The 24,639-nt window shown below is 37.3% G+C and overlaps 1 protein-coding gene across 1 annotated transcript in view; it reads left to right on the top strand.

The window, feature by feature from the left end:
- The window catches only part of LOC150078586 (voltage-dependent calcium channel subunit alpha-2/delta-3-like), a 713,185-nt gene that overhangs the window by 599,944 nt on the left and 88,602 nt on the right, over window positions 1-24,639 (top strand). The window contains exon 5 of the mRNA XM_090384626.1: window positions 16,680-16,845. Within this exon, the coding sequence (XP_090240752.1) occupies window positions 16,680-16,845 (166 nt within the window). The remainder of the gene's footprint in view (window positions 1-16,679; window positions 16,846-24,639) is intronic.

Below are 24,639 nucleotides of genomic sequence, written 5' to 3'. Positions count from 1 at the left end.
CTCCTGTACCAACCTGTGACACTTACCTCTGTCAGTGGGGAAAGAATATTTTAAAAGCATCAAATGTCATACAATTTCATGCAGCTCACATTCAAAGATATATTGATTTTTCCCCAATTTATACAGATGGCTCTAAATCTAATGCAAATGTTGGAGTAGCAGCAGCAGTGTTTTCAAATATCATTATTTCAGCAAACTTTCCATCTGAATTCAGTATCTTCTCAACTGAATTATATGCAATCAAACTAGCTTTAGAAAATCTGTGTTCTGACTGTTCTTTAAAATCTGTTATTTACACTGATTCCCTCAGCTCAATCATGGCATTATCTTATTCTTTAGATAAAGTTCACCCTGTTCTAGATGAAAATAGAAACTTATTGTTACAAATTGAAAAACACCAACTGGTCACCTTCTGTTGGATTCCAGCACATTCTGGTATTTTGGGCAATGAACTGGCTGATAAAGCTGCAAAAAATCCAACTACCTTAGATTTAACCAATATCCCTGTTCCGGCATCAGACTATGCACTAACCATTCAGGCTGCATGCCTGTCAGAATGGACAACACTCTGGCACTCGCAGACTAATAATAAACTTTTTCATTTTAAACAGGATCCGAAAATTTGGTGCTCCAGTGTCTGTACATAGAGATGAGAAGAAGTAGTCCTTTCAAGAGCAAGAATAGGTCGTACCCATCTGACTCACCTCCATTTACTCACTGGAAATGATCCACTATAGTGTCCACATTGTTCTATAAATCTGACTGTGAAACATATTCTGATTGACTGCCCCTACTATAAAAAAAAAACAGAACTTCAACCTTGCTATCACTGGTTAATTCTTGTAAACAATAACTCTAGAAAATGTCATTGGTGACAAGGCAAATATATCTGAATTTTTTAACTTCCTCAGGCGAACTAGACTTTTTAATCGTTTCTGATTTCAGATTTTTTTCTGTCACAGATTAAGTATTTCTAATTTTTATATAATAAATGAATAGGTGCATTATAGCAATAGCAGCTTATGTATTAAACCACCATAACAACAACTCAATCCATTTTTTACTATTGTTAAATGTAAGAGAAATTCTCATACCTTACTGTAGGAATGCTCTTCAACTTTACTGTTCTATTGTAATTAGGATTGAACTTTATTGTTCTTGTCTTTATCAATTTTTTACTATGTACAAATACATAATATGCATTATGAAAATTTGGGCCGTGTTTTTAGTGGAATTTTCTGGAACCAGTTATCCTCAGATAAAGAGGATCCCCTGTACTTGTTAATATACAGTTTCACATATGAGATATAATATGTGATAGCCTTTGGCAACAAAGCCAAAGGCTATTACAAATCACAAATGTGTGTGTATGTTATATGAAAAAAATTTATACATGTTAACCCCATCTACCTGTACTTTATCTTCTGAGGGCATCACGAATTCTCAAAAATAATATAGAGAAATTATCTACGAAAAGTTCTAAACCTCCTTAAAACTTCCTTATTCATTTCATAAATGAATGAAGAAGTTTTAGATGATACAAAGGTTGGCAGCATGATTAATGACAGTAATCAAGGTAAGTTACTGCAACAAGATCTAGAAAAATTAGGCCAATATGCTGAGAAATGGTAGTTGAAATTTAACATTGACAAATGCAAGGTACTGCATATTGGTAACAGTAATATGAGATTAACATACCAACTGTGCAGTACTACACTCAGCATAGTGGAAAATTAAAATGACTTGTGGGTAATCAATGTTTGTATCTAATGTAATCAGATGCGATGTTCTCTGAGTAGTGCAGTCAGGCTGCTGAGATGACGTTTTGCTTATGGAGTTTTGTCAATATTATTCAGGAACTTTTCTAGCAGGGATAAGAAGGTGATTATCGCTTTTGTACAAGGCCATGGTTAGGCTGCATTTTAGTACTGTATACACGTTTGGAGGCTTCATAGGAAGGCTGTAGATCTGCTACAATGGCCCAGAGAAGAGTAATGAGATTGGTGAAGGGAACAAAAGGGTGCTCTTACCAAGAAAGGCTACAGTTCTGCAAGTTGCAACATGTGGACGTTAGGCACCTGCGAGAAGATCTGATTGAATAAGCTCAATATTCATGGCATTCTTCCTCATGAGGAAACTATAATACAAGGATATATATATATATATATATATAAGGACTATAATACAATAAAGAGACAAGGTCGATATTATTGCCTTGTATAAGGCAATGGTCAGTCCACACCTTGAGTGCTGCATACAGGTATGGAGGCCTCATTTTAGGAAGGATGCAGAGTTGCTAGAATGAGTACAAAGAAGGGCAACAAGATTTGTGAGAGGAACAAAGGGGGTGCTCTTACCAAGAAAGGCTTAAGTTTTGCAACTTGCAGCATCTGGAGACTATAAGCATTCAAGGGATTAATCATAGAAGCTACTAGGCTTTTCATACCAAATAATAAATGCTCTTCAAGATAGAGGCCTAAATGGATATTAGATGAACTGATGAAACTCATGGCAGAGAAGAAAAATGCATTGGATGCATATAAATTATTAGGTGGCACAGAAGCCAATGGTAATTTTTAACTTGTCTGTAATAAAATCACCAAGGAGGTCAGGTAAGAGGCAGATTACGAGAAATTTTTTGCAAAGGATGCAAAGAAAGACAGCAAAGACTTCTTTACTTATGTAAACACTATAAGAAAAAAGAATCATCACAATGGTTCCACTTGATATTGATGGTTTTGACTGTTGGTGACACTGCTCAGTGTCACCACCAGTAAAAATTTTGTATCTACATTCACACAAGGAATTCTTTAGGGAAGGGAATGCCAGAAGTTTATCAAACTCTTAACAGGGAGCTAAATGATTTTGTAATAACTGAGAGAAACGGGGAAGAGAAGTTTTTGAAATTAAACATAAGAAAGGCACCTAGGGTGGATCAGATCTATCCAATTATAATGGAGATAGCAAAGGAAGTAAGCAAGCTGTTAACAAATAATATGTGAAAATCCTATGGACAGGAGATGTGGAATTGTATCTCCAATTCACAAAGGAGAACAAAGAGTAATTACAGACCTGTTAGTTAACTTCTGTCCAAGGGAAGATAATGGAGTCACTGGTAAAAGAAGAAATGCAGAATAATCTAGACAAGGCCACAATTATATTTCAGACACAGTATGGGTTTGTTAAGGGGAAATCATATTTGACCAATTTGGTCACAAAGGAACTGGAGCAAAAAAAATAATTTTGAAATGATATATTTGGATTTCAGAAAAGTTTTTGATAATGTTGTACATAAAGACTGCTGTTGCACAGAGAAAGAGAGAATGGACATTGCTCTTTGTTATGGACTAATGTTATTTATGGAGTCCCCAGGGTTTGGTGATAATACCATTGTTATTTAGGAAGGATGCAGAGTTGCTAGAATGAGTACAAAGAAGGGCAACAAGATTTGTGAGAGGAACAAAGGGGGTGCTCTTACCAAGAAATATTAGTCAATGATGTTAATGAAGGCATATCAGGCTTAATGTTCAAGTTTACAAATAATACAAAGTCTGGCAGGGTGATCAATAATAGGATGCCACTTCAACAGGATCTAGAAATGTTAAGCAGATGGGCTGAGAAGTGGCAACTGAAGTTTAACATTGACAAATGCAAAGTACTGCATATGGGTGGCAAATAACCCCAGAGTAAAGTACCAATTGTGTGGTACCACAATCAGGATAGTGAAGAGTGAGACAATGGTCAGAGTGAGATAATGGGTGTGTAAGACAATGGTCAGAGTGAGATAATGGGTGTGTAAGACAATGGTCAAGCCACACCTTGATTACTGCATACAGGTCTGGGGCCTCATTTTAGGAAGGATGTAGAGCTGCTAGAACAAGTATATACAAGGGCAATGAGATTAGTGAGGGGAACAAAGGGATGCTGTTACCAAGAATGGCTTTAGTTCTGCAAATTGCAGTGTCTAGAAAATAGGCAACTGCAAGGTAGCCTGATTGAAGTGTTTAAGGCTTTGACTGGGCAAGCTCAATGCTGATGGGATTCTTTCTCTTGCTCAGACTATACACTAGGGGGGCACAAATTTAAATTGAGGAAGGACAGTTGCAGAATAAACATGCGGAATTTGCCTTTTTGTCGGCAAGTGGTTGATTGCTAGAACAAACATCCATCTGTTGTTGTGGAAGTTTGATAGCTTAAATAAATTCAATGAAGAACAAACTATTGGAGGGAATGACTAGGTGAAATGGGAGGTTTCCATCTTTTTTTTTTTGCTGATGCTGTATAAACTTGCTTTCTTGCCACTGCTAATGCTAACTCTTGCTGTTACTTTTCTTCTAAACAATTACTCCCTATGCACAAATTTTCAGGATCCTGTTGCAGGTACTGTCATTAACAATCCTGCCAACCTTTGCATATACCTTCATCAATATCATTAATGAATACAGAAAACAACAATGGACCAAACACTGAACCCTGGGGGAGTCCATTAATAGCATTAGTCCACAAAGGTCAGTGTCCATTGATTACCACTGTCTTCTTCCATTCAACCATCCTTTTATCCATAGCAGTAACTTGCCCTTAATGCCACACTACTCCAATTTGTACAGCAGTCTTCTGTGTGCAACAGTATCAAAAGCCTTCCTAAGATCTAAGTATATGATACCAAAATTATTCTTTGTATCCAGTTCCTTTGTGACTACATCATAGTATTCAATCAAATTAGTCATACAAGATTTCCCTTAACAAACCCATGCTGTGTCCGAACTATAACTGAAGTCTTGTCTAGATGATCCTGCAGTGCTTCTTTAACCAGTGCCTCCATTAATTTCCCTGGAACAGAAGTTAAACTAACATGTCTGTAATTACTTGTGTTACCCTTTGATCCTTTTTTGTGAATTGGTATCACATTTGCACATCTCCAGTGGGTACCTCCTGTGAGTCCAAGGAAGCTCTCATAATTATGGCTAAGGGTTTGCTTACTTCCTTTGCTGCCTCATTTAATATAACTGGATAGATCTCATATACCCCAGGTGCCTTTCTTATATTTATTTTGAACAATTTCTGCTCCACTTTGCTCTCAGTTATTCCAAAATCATTTAGCTCACTGCCAGAGTTTAATACACCTCTAGCATTTACCTTCCTGAATAGCTCCTCAATTGTAAATGTTGAGTTAGTTGAGTTCAGTGTGGTATTCACTCCTAAACTGTCTCTGGACTTCGTTGATATTTTCCGACTTCCAATACCACTTCAACACAAATTTCTGCTGTTCAAATGTAAGTCTGGTCTTCTCCATTATTACCAGCAACTTGCAACTGAAAAAGAAAAAAGGCTGATAAAGTGTGCATACATTTTTTTTTGGATGCCCTATATATGAATATATGTGAATCCGATAGCAAAATCAATACATTGTACATTAATGTAATTATAAAAGTGTATTATTTTCTATTTTAGTATTGTGGACAATAACAATGACCACATACAAAATTGTAGTGCTGATGGATTTGGAAATTTTATGTTGTATCAGCAACACAATAGTGACTAATATGATTTCAAAGTATAAGTCAAAGAGAATGACAAATCCTTCTCTTTGACTTATATTTAACTTATATATCTGCAAATTCTGCAGATATATAAGTTAAATTCTGCAAATTGCAGGGTCTGGAGACTAAGCACCTGCGAGGTGATCTGATTGATGTGTATAACACCTTGAATGGTTTGAGCAAGCTCAATGCTGATAGGATCATGGGATTCTTCCTCTTTCCCAAATTAATTGCCTGAGGGGACAAATTCAAATTGAGGAAAGACAGTTGCAGAATAGATGTGTGTAAATTTGCCTTTAACCAGTGGGTGGTTGATTGCTGGAAAAAACTTCCATCTGTCGTTGTTGAAGTTGACAGTTTAAATAAATTCAAGCCAGAACTAGACAAAAAATTTGAAGTGAATGGATGGATGAAATGGAAAGGGTCTTTTTTTTTTTTTGGCTGATGCTGTATAAGCTTTGTTTCTTGCATGGTAAGTAAAAAGTAAACTGAAGCCATTATGAACCCACTGCAGGATGGAAGCCTCCTCAACAATTCATGTTGAGGGAAATGGACCATAATCTGCCATACTGGTTCAGTGTGGGTTGGCAGATCAATCGTATTTAGCAGTCAGGGGCTTGAACCCCGGTCTACTCAAGGAGCGTGTGCTACTGCACTCTCGCTCCTGACCACTCAACTACAGAGGCATTGTATGCCTCTGCTAATGCTAAAGAAAAAAAATAAAAGAATAAAATTAAAATCATTGACAAAGAACAAAAGGTTGCAGTAGTTGACTGTGAATAATGTGGAAAATTTACAGAAAAAAAAATCTAAGAATAGTGCTAAACTTTCAAAAATATACCACAGATTACATAATGAAAAGCAACCATGTGGAGACGGAGAGTTCATAAGAAATAACCAAGCATTCTGGCTGTCCCCGCACCCCACCAACAAAAAAAAAAAATTCTAAAACACATGACTAAAGGTTTATAGTCATTAGGTTTGTAGTGGGGCTTTTAAAGAATTTTAAACGAAAAGGCACTTAACTGAAGAATTGGTAAAAAAAAATTATAGTTTTAAAAACATCTTTTAGTTTTTTTTTTTTTTTTTTTAGTATTGAAATGACTATTAATTACAACAAAATGATATTTTCTCTCTCTCTCTCTCTCTCTCTCTCTCTCTCTCTCTCTCTCTATGTGAAGGAAGTTCTCTAGCTTAATTAATCAAAATGTACTTTAATTTGTCATTTAATTAGGAATGACGATTCCATTTATTATTATCTCTTGGTCATGAGTTCCTACAATTATAAACAGGCAACAGATACAAACAGGCCAGTGGTTACAGGCTTGTCCAAGAGGTGTTCTGGACAAAGTGACAGGCCAGAGTGACTGTGTTGAGATGTACAGTCATACCAGGAGTTCTTAACCTGGTGCTTGCTAGCACAGTGTGTATTGTAAGCTGCAAAATCTTGCTCGCTTAAAGCAAAAGGTTAAGAACCCCTGGTCTATACTGTACAGGAATGTGCTGACAATGCTGAGTTTGACTTGGGACAACTAATGAAATAGCTATGGGGGCTTACAGTAAAGTATAAAGAAACATACATTTAGAATATAATACAACTAATAGAAAAATGCAAAAATTGACACATGTAGTAAAAATGAAGTACCTACAACTGGCATGACTTGGTTAGCACTAAAATTCTCGAGATGTACACATAGATAATGCAAAAAACTGCAGTTCATGAATACATAAAGACTGGAGTTACCTGATATGTGGAAGGTATGTGATGAACAGACTATGCAGGCTGGATCTGGCCCACGGGCCGTAGTTTGGTGACCCCTGCAATGATGATCCTGCAATGCTTCTTTAACCGGTGCCTACATTAATTTCCCTGGAACAGAAGTTAAACTAACAGGTCTGTAATTACCTGTGTCTCCCTTTGATCCTCCTTTGTGGGTTGGGGTCACATTTGCACATCTCCAGTCCATGGGTACCTTCCCTGAGTCCAGGGAAGCTCTCATAATTATAGCTATGGGTTTGTTTACTTCCTTTGCCACCTCCTTTACTATATAACTGGATAGATTCCATCCACCCCAGGTGCCTTTCTTATGTTTATCTTCAACAATTTCTCCTCCACTTTACTCTCAGTTATTACAAGATTATCTAGCTTACTGCCAGAGTTGAATATACCTTTGGCATTCCCCTCCCTGAATAACTCCTCATGTGTGAATGTAGATGCAAAATATTCATTTAGTTTGTTAGCTACCTGAGCAGGATCATCAACAGTTGAACCATCGATATCAAGTGGACCAATCTGATTCATCCCCTTCCTTCTAGAATTTAGATAAGTAAAGAACTCTTTGCTATTTTTCTTTGCATCCTTTGCCAAAGATTTCTCATAATCTGCCTTCACCTGCCTAACCTCCTTTGTAACTTGGTTACAGACCAGCTTATATCTATCATAGGCTTCTGTGTCACATGTTAATTTATATGTATCCCATGCATTTTTCTTCTCTGTCACATGTCTAATTAGTTCATCTGACATCCATTTAGGCCTAAATCTTGAACAATATATCTTTGTTGGTATGAAAAGCCTAGTAGCTTCCAAGATGAATTCTTTGAATGCTTCCCATTTTGAATTTGCTGTTGGTAACATCATTAGTTGGTCCCACCATATAGAATTTAAATACTGTCTTAGACCACCATAATCACCTTTACGAAAGCAAAAAACCCTTCCCTTTACCCTTGATGGTAGTTACCTCTTTGAGTAAATCCTACTTCAGCACACTGTGATCACTGCCACCTAGTGGTTCCTTTATCTGCAGATTCTTGATGCATGAAGAATCACTACTGATAATCACATCAAAAGTATTACTCCCTCTAGTTGACTCCCGAACATGCTGCTATAGAAAACAATCATCCAATAAATCCACAAAAGCCTTGCTCATTCCTAGTGCCTAAGCACTTCCAGTTATGTGCATAAGCATGGCCAGGCCATACGTGGCAGTGTACTGGTACTCAAACCCTAATGGCTGGATGAGTGCTGTTCTTTTCAGAAGTTATCTTGGATCTCAGGTACAACTAGAATTGGAAGTGTATTGCAAGGCACAAGGAATTCTGTTCAACATCTTACTTATTCTTGATAATGCCACAAGCCATCCACCCAGTGTTATTGATGTACGTTCCAATATCAAGATTATTTTTTTTCTCAGCAAATACAACCTCAGTACTTCAGCCTATGGACCAACAAGCGATTAACGCTATTAAGGCTCAGTATTTAAAGTGCATTCTGAACTAATTGATAAAACTGGCCACGAACAGATGAGTGTGCAGTAATATTGGTAAGCCTTCGATATAAAAGATGCTTTAAAAAATTCATTGATGCTGCATGGCATGAAGTTCCATATAACTGTATTCAAAGTTCGTGACATAAGTTATGTCCAGGTCTTAGTAACTCCTTCAAGGGCTCTGATACTGATGGAGATTATGCACAAATTTAATGATGAATGTGTGAAATTCGCTAAAAAGATAGGGTTCACTGAAGTGGAGGCAACTGATGTTGATGATTTCATTAATTTGCATCTCAAAAATTGTCAAATGAAGATATGTATGCACTAGAGCAGTATTGCAATCAAGAAGAGGAGGCAGCAGTGAGCAAATTTCCAGAGGTTAAAGAAGAAGGGAGCCTGACAGTGAAAGGAATATTGAAAGCATTAAATCTTATAGGGGAAGGCTTAAATCTGTTAGCTGATGAACATCCTAATCTTGAATGAAGCTCTACAGTGCAACATAAAGTTACGATAGAACTTGGTTGTTACTGTGAGTTGTTGTGTGAGAAGAGGCAACATGCAAAGCAACTAACTCTGGATTCCTTTTTCAAGTAAACTCTCTACTTCCTGTGTTTGCATAACACCCCCACCTAACTAGTCCAATTCTGAGGGTATGGAATCTGACCATGACTGCTCATCAATCTGCCTAAGACCAACCCAGTCTCTCTCTCACTCTCTCACGTGTTGTTTGTGTTGTAATGTATATGTTGGTTACAGTGATAAAAGCACACCCAACCTAAATGAAAAGCTTGACCATTTAGGTTGGGTGTACTTTTATTGGGGGGGGGGGAGTTTTATGCAACCCATGCTACAAAATTCATGTGTTAATTTGAATGTTTATCGACATGTGAAAGTTTTAAGAGTACATCACGCAGCAGTGCTCTTCTTAATTGGTTCAATGCAATTAATTGTAGAATAATTTATAATTTACTAACTAATATAATTTTAACTATACAATCCATAATTATGGACAACATAAAGGATCCCCGTCAAATAAACAATAGCAATGCATCAAGCGTACCATTTATGTGAGAAGTACAGAGGGTTTAGGCTTAGTGGTGAAAATATTAGAATATAATTGGCAAATACTAGTGTGAGGCATGAATTATCTGTATTTTATTACAACTTTTGCTTTAGGAATTGTTGTCACATCATCATAAAATGAAGGTCTTCTCTTCAGTTCCACTAGTAATGTCTTTTCAATGGCGAGTAAACTTAGGTCACGTAACCTTTCCTGCATTTGTGTTCCTCTATAACATGTATGCGTTCCCTTCATAGCCGAAAAAGAACGCTCGACTGTAGCAGTAGAACTTGGAATTATCATGATAAGTTCCGTTAATTTACAAATTTCCTTGATTGCAACCTGAAGCTGATTTTCTTTCATAAATTTTAATAGGTAATGCACTGGTTTCCTCATTAAAATCATCAGAAGGAAAGAGTATTTTCAGTTCATTTTTCAAGTGAACGTAGTCAAAAGCTGGTCTGTAGAAATTATTTAATTTTTCTAGAATACCATAAGGAAAAGTTTTTGCATACTGATCATATCTTGTGCTCCAAACGAGTTAAAAAAATTCAAGTTTCGGATGTAAAGAGTATCTTTAGCATTAGCAAGGGCACATGATGCATGAAAGCAAACTTATATAGCATCAGCCAAAAAAACACACACAAACACACACCCCTTCTCATTTCACTCATCCACTCGCTCCAAATGTTTGTCTAGTTCTGCCTTGAATCTGTTTAAGCTATCAACTTCTACGACAGATGGAAGTTTGTTCAAGTAATCAACCACCCGCTGGCTAAAGGCAAACTTCTGGACATCTATCAAACAACTGTCTTTCTTCAATTTGAATTTATGCCCTCTCAGGCGATTATTCTGAGCAAGAGGAAGAATCCCATCAGCACTGAGCATGCTTAAACAATTCAAGGCTTTAAACACCTCAATCAGATCACCTCGCAGGTGACTACTCTCCAGACACTGTAATTTGCAAAACTTAAGCCTTTCTTCGTAAGAGCACCCCTTTGTTCCATTCACTAATCTTGTTGCCCTTCTCTGCACTCGTTCCAGCAGCTCTACAATGAGGCCTCCAGACCTGTATACAGTACTCAAAGTGTGGCCTGACCATTGCCTTATACATGGGGATAATCACCTACTTATCCCTGCTAGAAAAATTCCTGTATATCATTGACAAGACACCATCAGTTATTCTTGCAGGCCATCTGCACTGCTCAGAAAACTGCATATCTGCCTGATCAGTTACCCCCAGGTCCTTTTCACTCTCTACCACTGTCAGTGTAGTACTACACAGTTGATACGTTACGCTGAGGTTACTGCTTCCCATACGCAGTACTTTACATTTGTCAATTTTAAACTTCAGTTGCCACCTCTCAGCCCATCTGCTCAACTTTTCTTGATCCTGTTGCAGCAGCATGCTGTCATTAGTGTCATTAACAACCCTGCCAACCTTCATATCATCGCAAACCTGGACATTAAGCCTGATATACCATCATCAATATCATTGATGAATACAGAAACAACACTGAACTCTGGGGGACTCCACTAATAGCATTAGTCCACGAAGAGCAGTGTCCATTGATTACCACTCTGTCTTCTCCCACTCACCATCCCTTTATCCATAGCAGCAATTTGCCCCAATACCACACTGCTGCAATTTGTTCAGCATTCTTCCATGTGCAACGGTATCAACCCTGGGGGACTCCACTAATAGCATTAGTCCACGAAGAGCAGTGTCCATTGATTACCACTCTGTCTTCTCCCACTCAACCATCCCTTTATCCATAGCAGCAATTTGCCCCAATACCACACTGCTGCAATTTGTTCAGCATTCTTCCATGTGCAACGGTATCAAAAGCCTTTCTAAGATCCAAATATATGATATCGAAATTATTCTTTGCAATCAAATTGGTCAGACAAGACTTCCCCTTAACAAACCCTTGCTGTGTCAGAGCTATAATTGAAGTCTTGTTGAGATGATCCTGCAATGTTTGTTTAACCAGTGCATCCATTAATTTCCCTGGAACACAAGTTAAACTAACAGGTCTGTAATTACCTGTCTCCCTTTGGATCCTCCTTTGTGGATTGGGGTCACATTTGCAAATCTTCAGTCCATGGGTACCTCCTCTGAGTCCAAGGGAGTTCTCATAATTATGGCTAAGGGTTTGCTTACTTCCTTTGCTGCCTCCTTTAATATAACTGGATCGATTCCATCCACCCCAGGTGCCTTTCTTATGTGTATCTTCAACAATTTCTTCTCCACTTTACTCTCAGTTATAAAAGATTATCTAGCTTACTGCTAGAGTTTAATACACCTCTAGCATTCCCCTCCCTGAATAACTCCTCATGTGTGAATGTAGATGCAAAATATTCATTTAGTCTGTTAGCTACCTGAGCAGGATCATCAACAGTTGAAACATCAATATCAAGTGTACCAATCTGATTCATCCCCTTCCTTCTAGAGTTTACATAAGTAAAGAACTCTTTGCTGTTTTTCTTGCATCCTTTGCCAAAGATTTCTCGTAATCTGCTGTTGCCTGCCTTAACCTCCTTTGTGATTTGGTTACAGACCAGTTTATATCTATCATAGGCTTCTGTGTCACCTGTTAATTTATATGTATCTCATGTCTAATTAGTTCATCAGATTAGTTCTTTTTTCCATCTCCAGGCACATGCAGTCAACTATTCCCCGGAATAATCGAAGGAACACACTCTTATCCTCTTCTTCAGATCCTTTTCGTCTTTTAGGCTTCGGCTCCTCAACCGTATGCTTTTCTTCGCAGAAACCCAAATATCATATAATCCATATTCCTTGTCATTCCTAAGCAGTTTCATAGTATCATGCACCTTTTCAAAACAGTGCAATATGTCATAGGATGAAGTTTGCAATATATTATTCAAGACATCAGTGTAGCATTAGCATTAGTAGAGGCATATGATGCAAGAAAGCAAGCTTATTCAGAATAAAGACATCAGTGTAGCCAAACAAAACAGAAAAAATTTCTAGCAACAAAATTGTTTGAAAATCTTGCAAGAAATCCAAAAAAACACGAGCTCTTATTACAGCATCTACGTTCCATTCCCCAGAATTCTCCACAATGTGTTTAAAAAATTTAATAAGTTGAATTCTGTGACAGTTTCATTGTGTTTGTTAAACAGGAAGTAAAGTTCCATCTGGTTGTAATGGAGGGCAATTGTTTAGTAAAAAAATCTTGCAAAGCATTTACTCTTTTTGATGATTTAGAAAAATATGCTGCCAATCCACTGACGGTTTGGAAAAACAATCTACATTCCTTGATATTTGATTGGCTTTACTTCAGAACTAAGTTCAAAACCTGGGCATAGCAATGTGTAAATATTGCTAAAGGATAGGGTAGGCTTTGATAACTTTACTCTGCAACCCATTAATATGCCCATTCATGACACATGCACCACCATCATAAGTTTGGCCGATCAGCTTGTCCTTAATATTAATTTCCTCAACTCTGTTTACAACATGTTTAAAAAAAAAAACTAGACATTCTATCATCATTTACATCTGTAAATCCGATGAACCTTTTGTGTGTTTGTCCATTATGGACAAAACGGATAACAGTTGATAGCTGTGTTTTTTGACATGACATCAGAAGTTTCATCCAGAAGAATGGCCACAAATGTAGTGGAAGACATTTCTTTATAGCATCTTTAACCGTCAGATATTGGGTTAATATCATTTTGTACTGTGGAAGAAGTTCCTCAAAATACAGTCAATACCGTTAAATATCCTGAAAGAGGCCTCGGAGGGCGGGAAAATTCATGTCTAGGAAATAAGTGAACTTGTACACCAACCATTAAATAAATAAATTGTGGTCCGCGATCATCGTGGACCAAGCACATGGGTACTGGGAGCGTAAGTGGCTAGAAGGTTTATGGATTGGCTCATCCAGTAAGAATACCATGAATAGAGACAGAGGTATATGCATACATCCTATTTTTGAAGCAGTTGTCTGCAGTACAGATGAATGATTTTGTTTGCCATGTACCCAAGCCATGTCCGCTTCTGGTTCTGCCCATGTGCCGAGGGAATCACGTGGAGGAATACCATGTGTGGTGGTACCATGAGCATGTTATATGAGGAGATGTTGCAGGAAGTCTTATTACTGTTGAGGAAGGGAGCTGATGCTCTCGAAAGTTTCAGGGTTTTTTTTTAGTGCTTTTAATCTTTATATTTTAGCATATTTTACAGTAAATATTTTATTATAGTTTTAGCATTCTGCAATATACAGCCATCAGTTTATTGTAAATTATATAAATTGTTGTTTGATATTTATTTGTAAAATTTATTTAATGGTTGGTGTATGAGTTCACTTATTTCCTAGAGATGCCGTTAAATGACTGTCTAAAAGAGGATCATACTCACGGAGCACATTTAAAAATTCTATATAATTCCCTCGATTAGCTGAATCTTCAGACTCATCATGACCTCTCAAAGGAAGCTCTTGCTTAGCCAAATAACATACAGTATCAATTAATCTTTTTAATGTCTATTTTTCTTTACTTGTTCATTGTGACGGCTAATTTCAATTTTTCTTTGGCTGTCATCGAGAGTGTCATTTGTTTGTTTTCCAAACGTCTTAAAATTTAAAAATGACTGAATATGTGGTTGGGACCGCTCATGTTTTTGTACTGTGTGGTTAAATGATTAAGATTCAAATACCTGTACTTATTCCAAACACCTTTCTCTTTGGAGAATAATAAACAAGGCCAACAAAAAAAGTCTTGACCGCACTTCACATCCAGTTAACCATTCTACTGTATTGTATTGTGAAACAGAGAAACATCTCGTGCACTCAGTTTTTGCATCTTTGTACCAGCACAGTAAATTTGGAAGAGGACTAGGCTTTGACTATGTTCACGCAATTCACAAAAGTTCTGGCAGAAAACAAGACATTCAGTACGTCATCGTCAACACTGTTTCCTATTGTAATTATGAGCAAAAAAGTTATAAATAAATTATATCTAAAAAAAATGATAAATATATATTAAAAACTTGTCTAAATCGGTGTCATGAACACGTCAGTTCACACTTTATGCACAAAACAGACAACTCAGAAAACAAAAACAGCAACTCATGACACGTGACAATGTTGAATTGGAATGCTTCCTAAAATATCCAGTCACAACTACTAACTACTTCTGGGTGCTGTTGTCTCAGTTCACACCCTGCCACACATTCTGGACAGTTTAAAATCACTGGAAGGCTAAGAATTTTACCCGCTGTGTGCCATCTGTACGTCTGTTTAAAGGGCTCAAAGGTGTCCATATTTGTGACCACACACCCGGTCTATTAATGCGAATGTGATACAGTGTTTATGCACTGAAACTTCTCTTCATGAAACGTTGTATATTGGATTTTATTTTAGGAATCGCCAAAAATATAAAAATATAATATCGGTGACATTGCAATTCCTTGGGTGTGCACTGCACACCCTGAATATATGCCCGGGTTAATTGTAGTGAACATACTTTTTCTTATAGGCACCTCCATAGCCAGGTGGGAAGGAGCAGCAGTGCGTAGCACACGCTTCTTGATTAAACCAGGATTCGAGCCCATCACCACCAAATATGGAGGATGAGGAAAGGTCAGGGAATGACCGCCGCATATCCCGGAGAAATATGGCCAAAAAAGAGTAAATCAGTAAAAATGAATGAATCTCTTTGGTTGCTCATCATTTTCTTTAGAATGTCCTGCCTTCCAACCAAAGAAAACAAATGGTATATACCAGTAGGAGTAACTTAGCTAGATGCAAGAGTTTGTCTCATAGGCCTAATATCATATTTTTGGTGATTATTTACATTAAGCGTGAATTAAAATTGCACAACATGTTCTGGAATGTAACCCTCACATAAATTAAGAAGTCACTGTATATACCAGAATTTAAAATCACTGACTGCATAAAATAAAATTAAATAAAACAGGATTTTATACAATTGAAATATACAATAAGATAAGCATATAAAAGTGCTAAAACATACATGCACTTCATAAAAAAATAAAATGGGAAGCTTTTGAAGCAGCATGCCTCTTCTTCAGCTTGATAAGGTCAATGACAGTGAACCAAATATATATATTGCAAAGGAAAATCCTACGTATCGTGAACAATCCATACCTGTGCATTGAGTGTAGCAGAAAAAAAAGGAAAGGAAAAAGAGGGGGAGAGGGTGGAGGAGTCAGTGAAAGAGAAGATGTTAATCATCAGACTCTGTATTACTGTTGTAATGTCTAGCAGCTCTATTGTTAACTTGCCATTTCTCATCACGGTGTAAAACAGTTGCCTCCATTAGAGAATGAATGTGGATCCCAGCATTATGATTAATGGTGGGACCTACCATTGCTATATGGAAGGCCTCTAACCATGGGAGATGGCATATATCATGAGCACAATCCAGAATCTCAATGTTAAACTGGAGGTCATAGTGGAAGTGCTGCTTATTCCAGTGGTGCTCAGCAATGGCTGATGCACCAAAATCAGCTTGTCGTATAGCCCCCCCATGCTCAGAAATCTGATCAACTAATCTATGTTTAGATTCACCAGTATAACAGCCCCCCCCCACAATCCAGACACATGATACAAAAGACCACTCTCACACCATGTAGCATGGGTACAACCGATTTCATAGCTGTTTATCTTAAGTGTGTGTGTGTGTGTGTGTGTGTGTGTGTATGAGAGAATTGGTAGTAATGAAGTAGAGAGAGTCAAGTATCAGAATTTACATAAATAGTTTTTTGAGTTACAAAAACTGAAATTTCCTCATATACTTGTTATTCTTCATATTTAGTTTGACCAGTATTATAATTCCAAGAAGCTGAAAGTTGATGATGATGACATGCAGAATGAGCTAGATCTAAAATTGCTGAATATGAAGCCTCACAAAAACTTTGGTGGTATTCCAGTAAATCCTCACCAGAGTTCTGTTCATATATCGAAGAATGTGTATGATAAAGGTAAAGGGCATAATATTTAATTTTGCACATTTCCTTAAATGTATTTAATTTGCTTGGTATATAAAGATAGTATTGAAACTATGTTATATTTTTCATTTCAGTTGCATTAGTTACTAGTTTTGTGTCCATTCAGTGATATGGTTATATGGCAGTCACACTGTGCTGACTTACTACATCACTGATTTGGAGCTTTTATTTACAGAAATGTAGTGTTGAAAAACTCCTGTTTAATTTTTATCTATTTATTTATGTATATATTATTTATTTTTCTCATATTAATGTTTCCTGTGCTACTTATCAGATTGGTCCACTGGATATTGATGGTTCAACTGTTGATGATCCTGCTAGGTGGCTAACAAACTAAATGAGTATTTTGTATCTACATTCACCCATGAGGAGTTATTCAGGGAGGGGAATGCCAGAGGTGAATTAAACTCTAACAGTGAACTAGATGATTTTGTAATAACTGAGAGGAAAGTGGAGGAGAAATTGTTGAAGATAAACATACAAAAGGCACCTGGGGTGGATGGAATCTATCCAGTTATATAGTAAAGGAGGTGGCAAAGGAAGTAAGCAAACCCTTAGCTATAATTATGAGAGCTTCCCTGGACTCAGGGAAGGTACCCATGGACTGGAGATGTGCAAATGTGACCCCAATTCACAAAGGAGGATCAAAGGGCGACACAAGTAAGTATAGACCTGTTAGTTTAACTTCTTTTCCAGGAAAATTAATGGAGGCACTGGTTAAAGAAGCACTGCAGGATCATCTAGACAAGATTTGAGTTATAGCTTGGACACAGCATGGTTTTGTTAAGGGAAAGTCTTGCCTGACCAATTTGATTGGATACTATGATGTGGTCACAAAGGAACTGGATGCAGGGAATAACTTTGATATCATATATTTGGATCTTAGAAAGGCTTTTGATACTGTTGTACATGGAAGACTGCTGAATAAATTGGAGCAGTGTGGCATTGGAGGCAAATTGCTGCTATGGATAAAGTGATGGTTGAGTGGGAGAAGACAGAGTGGTAATCAATGCTGCTCATCGTGGACTAATGTTATTAGTGGAGTCCCTCAGGGTTCAGTGTTGGGTCCATTGTTGTTTTCTGTATTTATAAATAATATTGATGATGGTATATCAAGCTTAATGTCTAAGTTTGCAGATGATACGAAAGTTGGCAGGATTGTTAAGGACACTAATGACAGTATGATGCTGCAACAGGATCTAGAAAAGTTGAGCAGATGGGCCGAGAGGTGGAAAAAGAAGTTTAACATTGACAAATGTAAAGTACTACATATGGGAAGCAGTAACCCCAGAGTGACGTATCAACTCTGTGGTACTACACTGACAGTGGTAGAGAATGAAAAGGACCTGGGATAATTAGTGATTAGTGAATGAAACAAAGATTAGTGAATGGAACAAAGGGTTGCTCTTATGAAGAATGGCTTAATTTTGCAAATTACAGTGTCTGGGGACTAGGCACCTGCGAGGTGATCTGACTGAGGTGTATAAAGCCTTGAATGGTTTGAGCATGCATCAATGCTTGATGGGATTCTTCCTCTTGCTCAGAATAATCACAAATTGAGAAAAGATAGATGTAGGATAGATGTTTGGAAGTTTGCCTTTAGTCAGTGGTAGTTGGTTGGTGGAACAGACTTCCATCCTGTGTTGTGGAAGTTGATAAACCTATCCAGCTCAGCCTAAGTAAATTTAAGGCTGAGCTGGATAGGTATTTTGAATGAATGGAGGGGTGAAATGGGAGCGGGTTTTTTTTTTTTTTTTTTGGCTGATGCTGCATAAGCTTGCTTTCTTGCATCATATGCCTACTAATTCTAATGCTATTTTCTCGGAGTAGGTCACTCACATTATCTTGGCGACTGATGAATGATATGACCGACTGATAAATTTACGATCTCACCATCTATTGTTAATTAGCTAATGGTAGTTTGAAATTTAGAATGGATAATGGTCAGGTAGTGCAAAAGGAATGATACAAAAATGTTTTTTTTAGGTCCCACCACAAAAAGTTATTATTATTATTACTAGCCATATAGTGCAAGGAAGCCTGAGGCTTATGCTGCACCGGCCAAAAAAAAATAAATAAAATTTCTGAGTTACCCCGAGAGAAAACAAGAGTCAGAAGTAAAAGGGAATCACCAAGAAAGAGAAGAATGATGATATCCAGCTCAGGACCCTGGGTGTGCCAAGCCCATACTCACCAGATGAGAGCCCCTGGGATCGTCCATTTTTCTATATTACACCATATGGTGTCACATAGAAGAATGGATGAACTGTAAGAGCAGATAATAACAGATCAGTCTCAGAAATTCACAAACTTATATTGAAGGATCATGCTTTGTTTGTTAAGCTCTTTTGCTAAAATAAAAGCAGCCCCTTTTCCTCCACTTTTTTTATTACTGGAAAAAAAAAAACATTGTGCATCTGGTGAAGCATATTATGAATAAATGTTGTTGCCACCTGTAGAAATAAAATAAACTGTATGAATAAATTATATAATTAAAATGCAAAATTAAAGTATAAAAGTATAAAACTCAAAGAATAGACCGAAAGAAATAAGACATGATTGTAGAATATAAAGTAAAGGCAATAAAATAACTTAATACACACTAGTAGCTTTTGAGGTGATGTGCCTCTTCATCAATTATAGGTATGGTGGTACAGTCATTTTATACCCGAAAAGTTTGATAATACAACATGTGACAACAAAAAAAAACTTATATACAGCAGATTCTCAATTAACCAGGACACTTCAAGACTCCAAATTAAAAAAAATAAATAAAAAAAAAAATTTTTCAACCAGAAATCATAAAATTTAAGTAATAACTAGAATAGGTATAAACAGATGTTTTTCAAGTCATAAATAAGTGAAAAGAAGTGGCGTTATAAGTCATCATTAGGAGATTAGTGTACCTATTATCTAGCTGTCTACAACTCTCGCTGTCTTCACACCCATTGCTCAAAAAAAAAACAGAGAGACCAAATGTTTAATTTGTTTTAGTGCATTGCATCGATTGTTGTGTTCTGTCACACCGCAAAACAACAAATTTTGTTTCGTTATTTATGTCAGGAATGTCGGAATTTTTTTTATAGTAACTATTTTTTTTTTTGTTTGGAAATCGCAAAAATGGTGAGCAAATGCAAGAGTTGTGCTTTCAATTAAACAAAAACTTCAAATTATTCAAAAGTTTGAAAATGGTGTATCCCTTAAATCTCTAATGAACCATTATAATGTTGGGGACCAAACCATACGTGGCATTGTAAAAAATAAAGGGAAGCTATTAGATTTAAAATCAACATCGTAAAAAATAAATGCACACTACTTGTGTGTAGACTCGTGAGTAGTGCGTGGTAAGGTTTTTTTCAATTTTTATCTACCTCCATACTTTTTATGTAGGTTGCTGAAGATTTTTCAGTACAGTAGATCCCTGACTTATGTAGCTTCGGACTTACGTTACATTATTTATATATATATTTTTATATGACTGAATTTTGCAGTGAAGGGGAAACACATTTCACCATAATAACATAAAAACCCACAGAATTCCAGCTATCAGTATTCTCACAAACGCAGTAAGACTGAGTTTACTACCTGTTTAATTAATTAGATGCACTAACAGAAAAGCCCAATAAATCAGAAAGTAAAAATTGTTTTTATTGTTTTATGGCAGTGACTTCCAGAAATGTGCTTTAGTAAAATGCGAACTCATGTGGGGTGATCATAGTTTCCCCCTTTACCCTGTGAAGTTCTTTTCAGAAAATTTAATTTTGACTGTTATCATGGTGCTGACTAAGAGAATAAGTGACAACAATACTAGTAAATCTATTAAGAAAAGGAAAGCAATCGAGTTGGGTCAGAAAATTAAAATAATAAGGATATATAAAAATGGCCAAACATCAACAAGGATCACGCGGAATTCAGATTTGTCAGTGGCAATAGTGAACACGTTAAAGGAGAAAGACAGAATACAAGAAGCGGTGAGCAATCAGCACCAATGAAGTTGACTATAATAACCAAGGCTATGAAATACAAATCAGTTTTTACAGTACAATAACATGTGTTTTTTTTTTTACTTTTATGTTTTATTTTCCTATGTGCCACTCTGGTTACTTCACTGCCATCCCCAGATAAAGTTTTTTTTTTTTTTTTGAACTAATTAAAAATATATAACTTCTTCATTCTTCTGAGGATATTATGTGGTTTTTGTAATTTTGGCAGATCGGGGATATAGTAGCAATATTTTATTAGTCATTCCTGAGTTACGTGAAACTCTACTTACGTAAGAAGTCCTGGAATGTATCTCTTACATATGTCAGGGACTTACTGTATTTTTGGATTAACCGGAAAATCGATTATCTGGGAATATTTTTTTACCATCTATCCTGGAAAATCGAGGGTCTACTGTATATATACGCATAAATACAATTGTGCAAGCAAACACTAAACACATGTTATTCATGCTCTGGGCCCCAAGTGCCAAGCAATATTAGTGATCACAGTGCCTTTTCATAGTAATTATCTGATACACTTTACTGTACGTACATTTCTTCTGAGTTTTGCAACTCTTAACTCTTGAATATTAGAATTAAATAGATCTTTTCATATAATATAACTTAGAAAGGAAAGTACCTTTCTTTAACCCCCCCCCTTTTATTTTTAGTTCATACTAACCTCCTCTTCGCTTGGGTCACTAGGTGACACCTCTCTTGCCTCCACGTGGCAGGGTTGGTAACCTGGGAGGAAAAAGGAATCTCCCAGGGTCAAAAAGAGCACATCATGAGTAAATCAAACTCTGATTTATCTGGGCTGCCAGACACGTCCTAGACATCAAAAAGGAAAGACAGTTCCAATGCAGGAACTGGCAAATGTCAGAAAACTGAGACAGAGACCGATCCTATTCCAGCTTTCTTATTTATCCACTCAACTAGTGAAAACGCAATTGGGAAATTCTCACCATTTAGAATCTAAAAGGAATTAGAAAGTAGAGCAGGATCTCCCAAGTCTCTGCAAAAAGACTTGAGGTCAGGAAACATTCTCATTGAGACCTCTAATGCTAAACATTCAGAGCAACTTTTGAACATTAAACTCTTTGCAGGGCTACCAGTCACTGTGACACCCCACAGATCACTGAATGCCTCTAAAACAGTGATCTCATACTGGGATTTATTAGATGTGTCCAAAGAGGAGATGTTAGAATAATTTAAAGAACAAGTTATTCAAGTGAAGAGAATCTCCACCAGAAAAGATGGCAATCTGACACTGACACGTAATCTGATCTTGACATTTAACACATGCATTGTCCAACATCCATTAAGCTGGATATCTGGTATGCAATGCCAGACCATTTATTCCAAACCCACTCTGATGTTTCCCATGTCAGAAGTATGGACATTTCCAGACAGCTTGCAGGACAACTCCTACTTATGCAGAGGGTGGGTCAGGAGAACACGACTGCTAAGCTACCCTTCAACCAATATGCCCAAATTGTAAAAAAGACCACCCTGCCTATGCTAGAACATATGAATGCTGGAAAAGCAAAAAACTTATTCAGAAGTACAAAGTAAACCATAATATTTCCTATCAAGAAGGAAAGCAAATCATCTCACCACCAACCCAACCAAACAGGCCTTCATATACCCAAATCACTAAAAAATACCACTCAACAGCAATGCAAACTGAATTATCAGTACACCCAAAAGAATATTTCTCCTATTAGCTCAAAACTCTGTACAGTGTAACTCAAACTCAAGCATTAATATGCCAATATCTATACCATGCGAAAAACTCCACTCTCCAGACCTAGAATGCAAAGAAAAACAAACCATAACTTCCAGACATCAAAATAAATGGATATTAATGAAAAATCTGCATTAGCATTAGCATTATTAGAGGCATTTGATGCAAGAAAGCAAGCTTATGCAGCATCAGCCAAAAAAAAAAAAAAAAAAACCCACTTCCACTTCACCCCTCTGTTCGTTCAAAATACCTGTCCAGCTGAGCCTTAACTTATTTAGGCTATCAACCTCCACGACAAGGGATGGAAGTCTGTTCCACCAACCAACCACCCACTGGCTAAAGGCAAATTTCCGCACGTCTATCCTACATCTGTCTTTCCTCAATTTGAATTTATGCCCTCTCAGGTGATTATTCTGAGCTAGAGGAAGAATCCCATCAGCATTGAGCATGCTCAAACCATTCAAGGCTTTATACACCTCTATCAGATCACCTCGCTGGTGCCTAGTCTCCAGACACTGTAATTTGCAAAACTTAAGCCTTTCTTCGTAAGAGCACCCCTTTGTTCCATTCACTAATCTTGTTGCCCTTCTCTGTACTCGTTCCAGCAGCTCTACATCCTTCTTGAAATGAGGCCTCCAGACCTGTATACAGTACTCTAGGTGTGGCCTGACCATTGCCTTATACAAGGGAATAATCACCTCCTTATCCCTGCTGGAAAAATTCCTGTATATCATTGACAATACTCCGTGAGCTACTCTTGCAACCCGTCTGCACTGCTCAGAGAACTTCATATCTGCCTGCACAACCACCCCCAAGTCCCTTTCATTCTCTACCACTGTCAGTGTAGTACCACAGAGTTGATATGTTGCTCTGGGGTTGCTGTTTCCCATGTGTAGTACTTTACATTTGTCAATGTTAAACTTCATTTGCCACCTCTCAGCCCATCTGCTCAACCTTTCCAGATCCTGTTGCAGCAGCATAGTGTCAGTAGTGTCCTTGACAACCCTGCCAACCTTTGTATCGTCTGCAAACTTGGACATTAAGCTTGATATACCATCATCAATATAATTTATAAATACAGAAAACAATAATGGACCCAACACTGAGCCCTGAGGGACTCCACTAATAACATTAGTCCACGATGAGCAGTGTCCATTGATTACCACTCTCTGTCTTCTCCCCCTCAACCACCCCTTTATCCATAGCAGCAATTTGCCTCCAATGTCACACTGCTCCAATTTGTGTAGCAGTCTTCCATGTGCAACAGTATCAAAAGCCTTTCTAAGATCCAAGTATATAATATCAAAGCTATTCCCTGCATCCAGTTCTTTTGTGACTGCATCATAGTATCCAATCAAATTGGTCAGGCAAGACTTCCCCTTAACAAAACCATGCTGTGTCCGAGCTATAACTGAAGTCTTGTCTAAATGATCCTGCAGTGCTTCTTTAACCAGTGCCTCCATTAATTTTCCTGGAACAGAAATTAAGCTCACAGGTCTATAATTACTTGTGTCAGCCTTTGATCCTCCTTTGTGAATTGGGGTCACATTTGCACATTTCCAGTCTATGGGTACCTCCCCTGAGTCCAAGGAAGCTCTCATAATTATGGCTAAGGGTTTGCTTACTTCCTTTGCTGCCTCCTTTAATATAACTGGATAGATCCCATCCACCCCGGGTGCCTTTCTTGTGTTTATCTTCAACAGTTTCTCCTCCACTTTACTCCCAGTTATTTCAAGATTCTGTAGCTTACTGCTAGAGTTGAATACACCTCTGGCATTCCCCTTACTGAATAACTCCTCATGTGTGAATGTCGATGCAAAATATTCATTTAGTTTGTTAGCTACCTGAGCAGGATCATCAACAGTTGACCCATCAATATCAAGTGGACCAATCTGATTCATCCCCTTCCGTCTAGAGTTTACATAAGTAAAGAACTCTTTGCTGTTTTTCTTTGCATCCCTTGCCAAGGATTTCTCGTAATCTGCCTTCGCCTGCCTAACCTCCTTTGTAACTTGGTTCCATATCAACTTGTATCTA

The sequence above is a fragment of the Mastigoproctus giganteus genome, chromosome 11 (assembly GCF_048544385.1).
Source record: "Mastigoproctus giganteus isolate SK-2022 chromosome 11, ASM4854438v1, whole genome shotgun sequence".
NCBI lineage: Eukaryota > Metazoa > Arthropoda > Arachnida > Uropygi > Thelyphonidae > Mastigoproctus > Mastigoproctus giganteus.
Note: the sequence above shows the minus strand (reverse complement) of the source record. Positions and strands in the feature narration are given on the sequence as shown.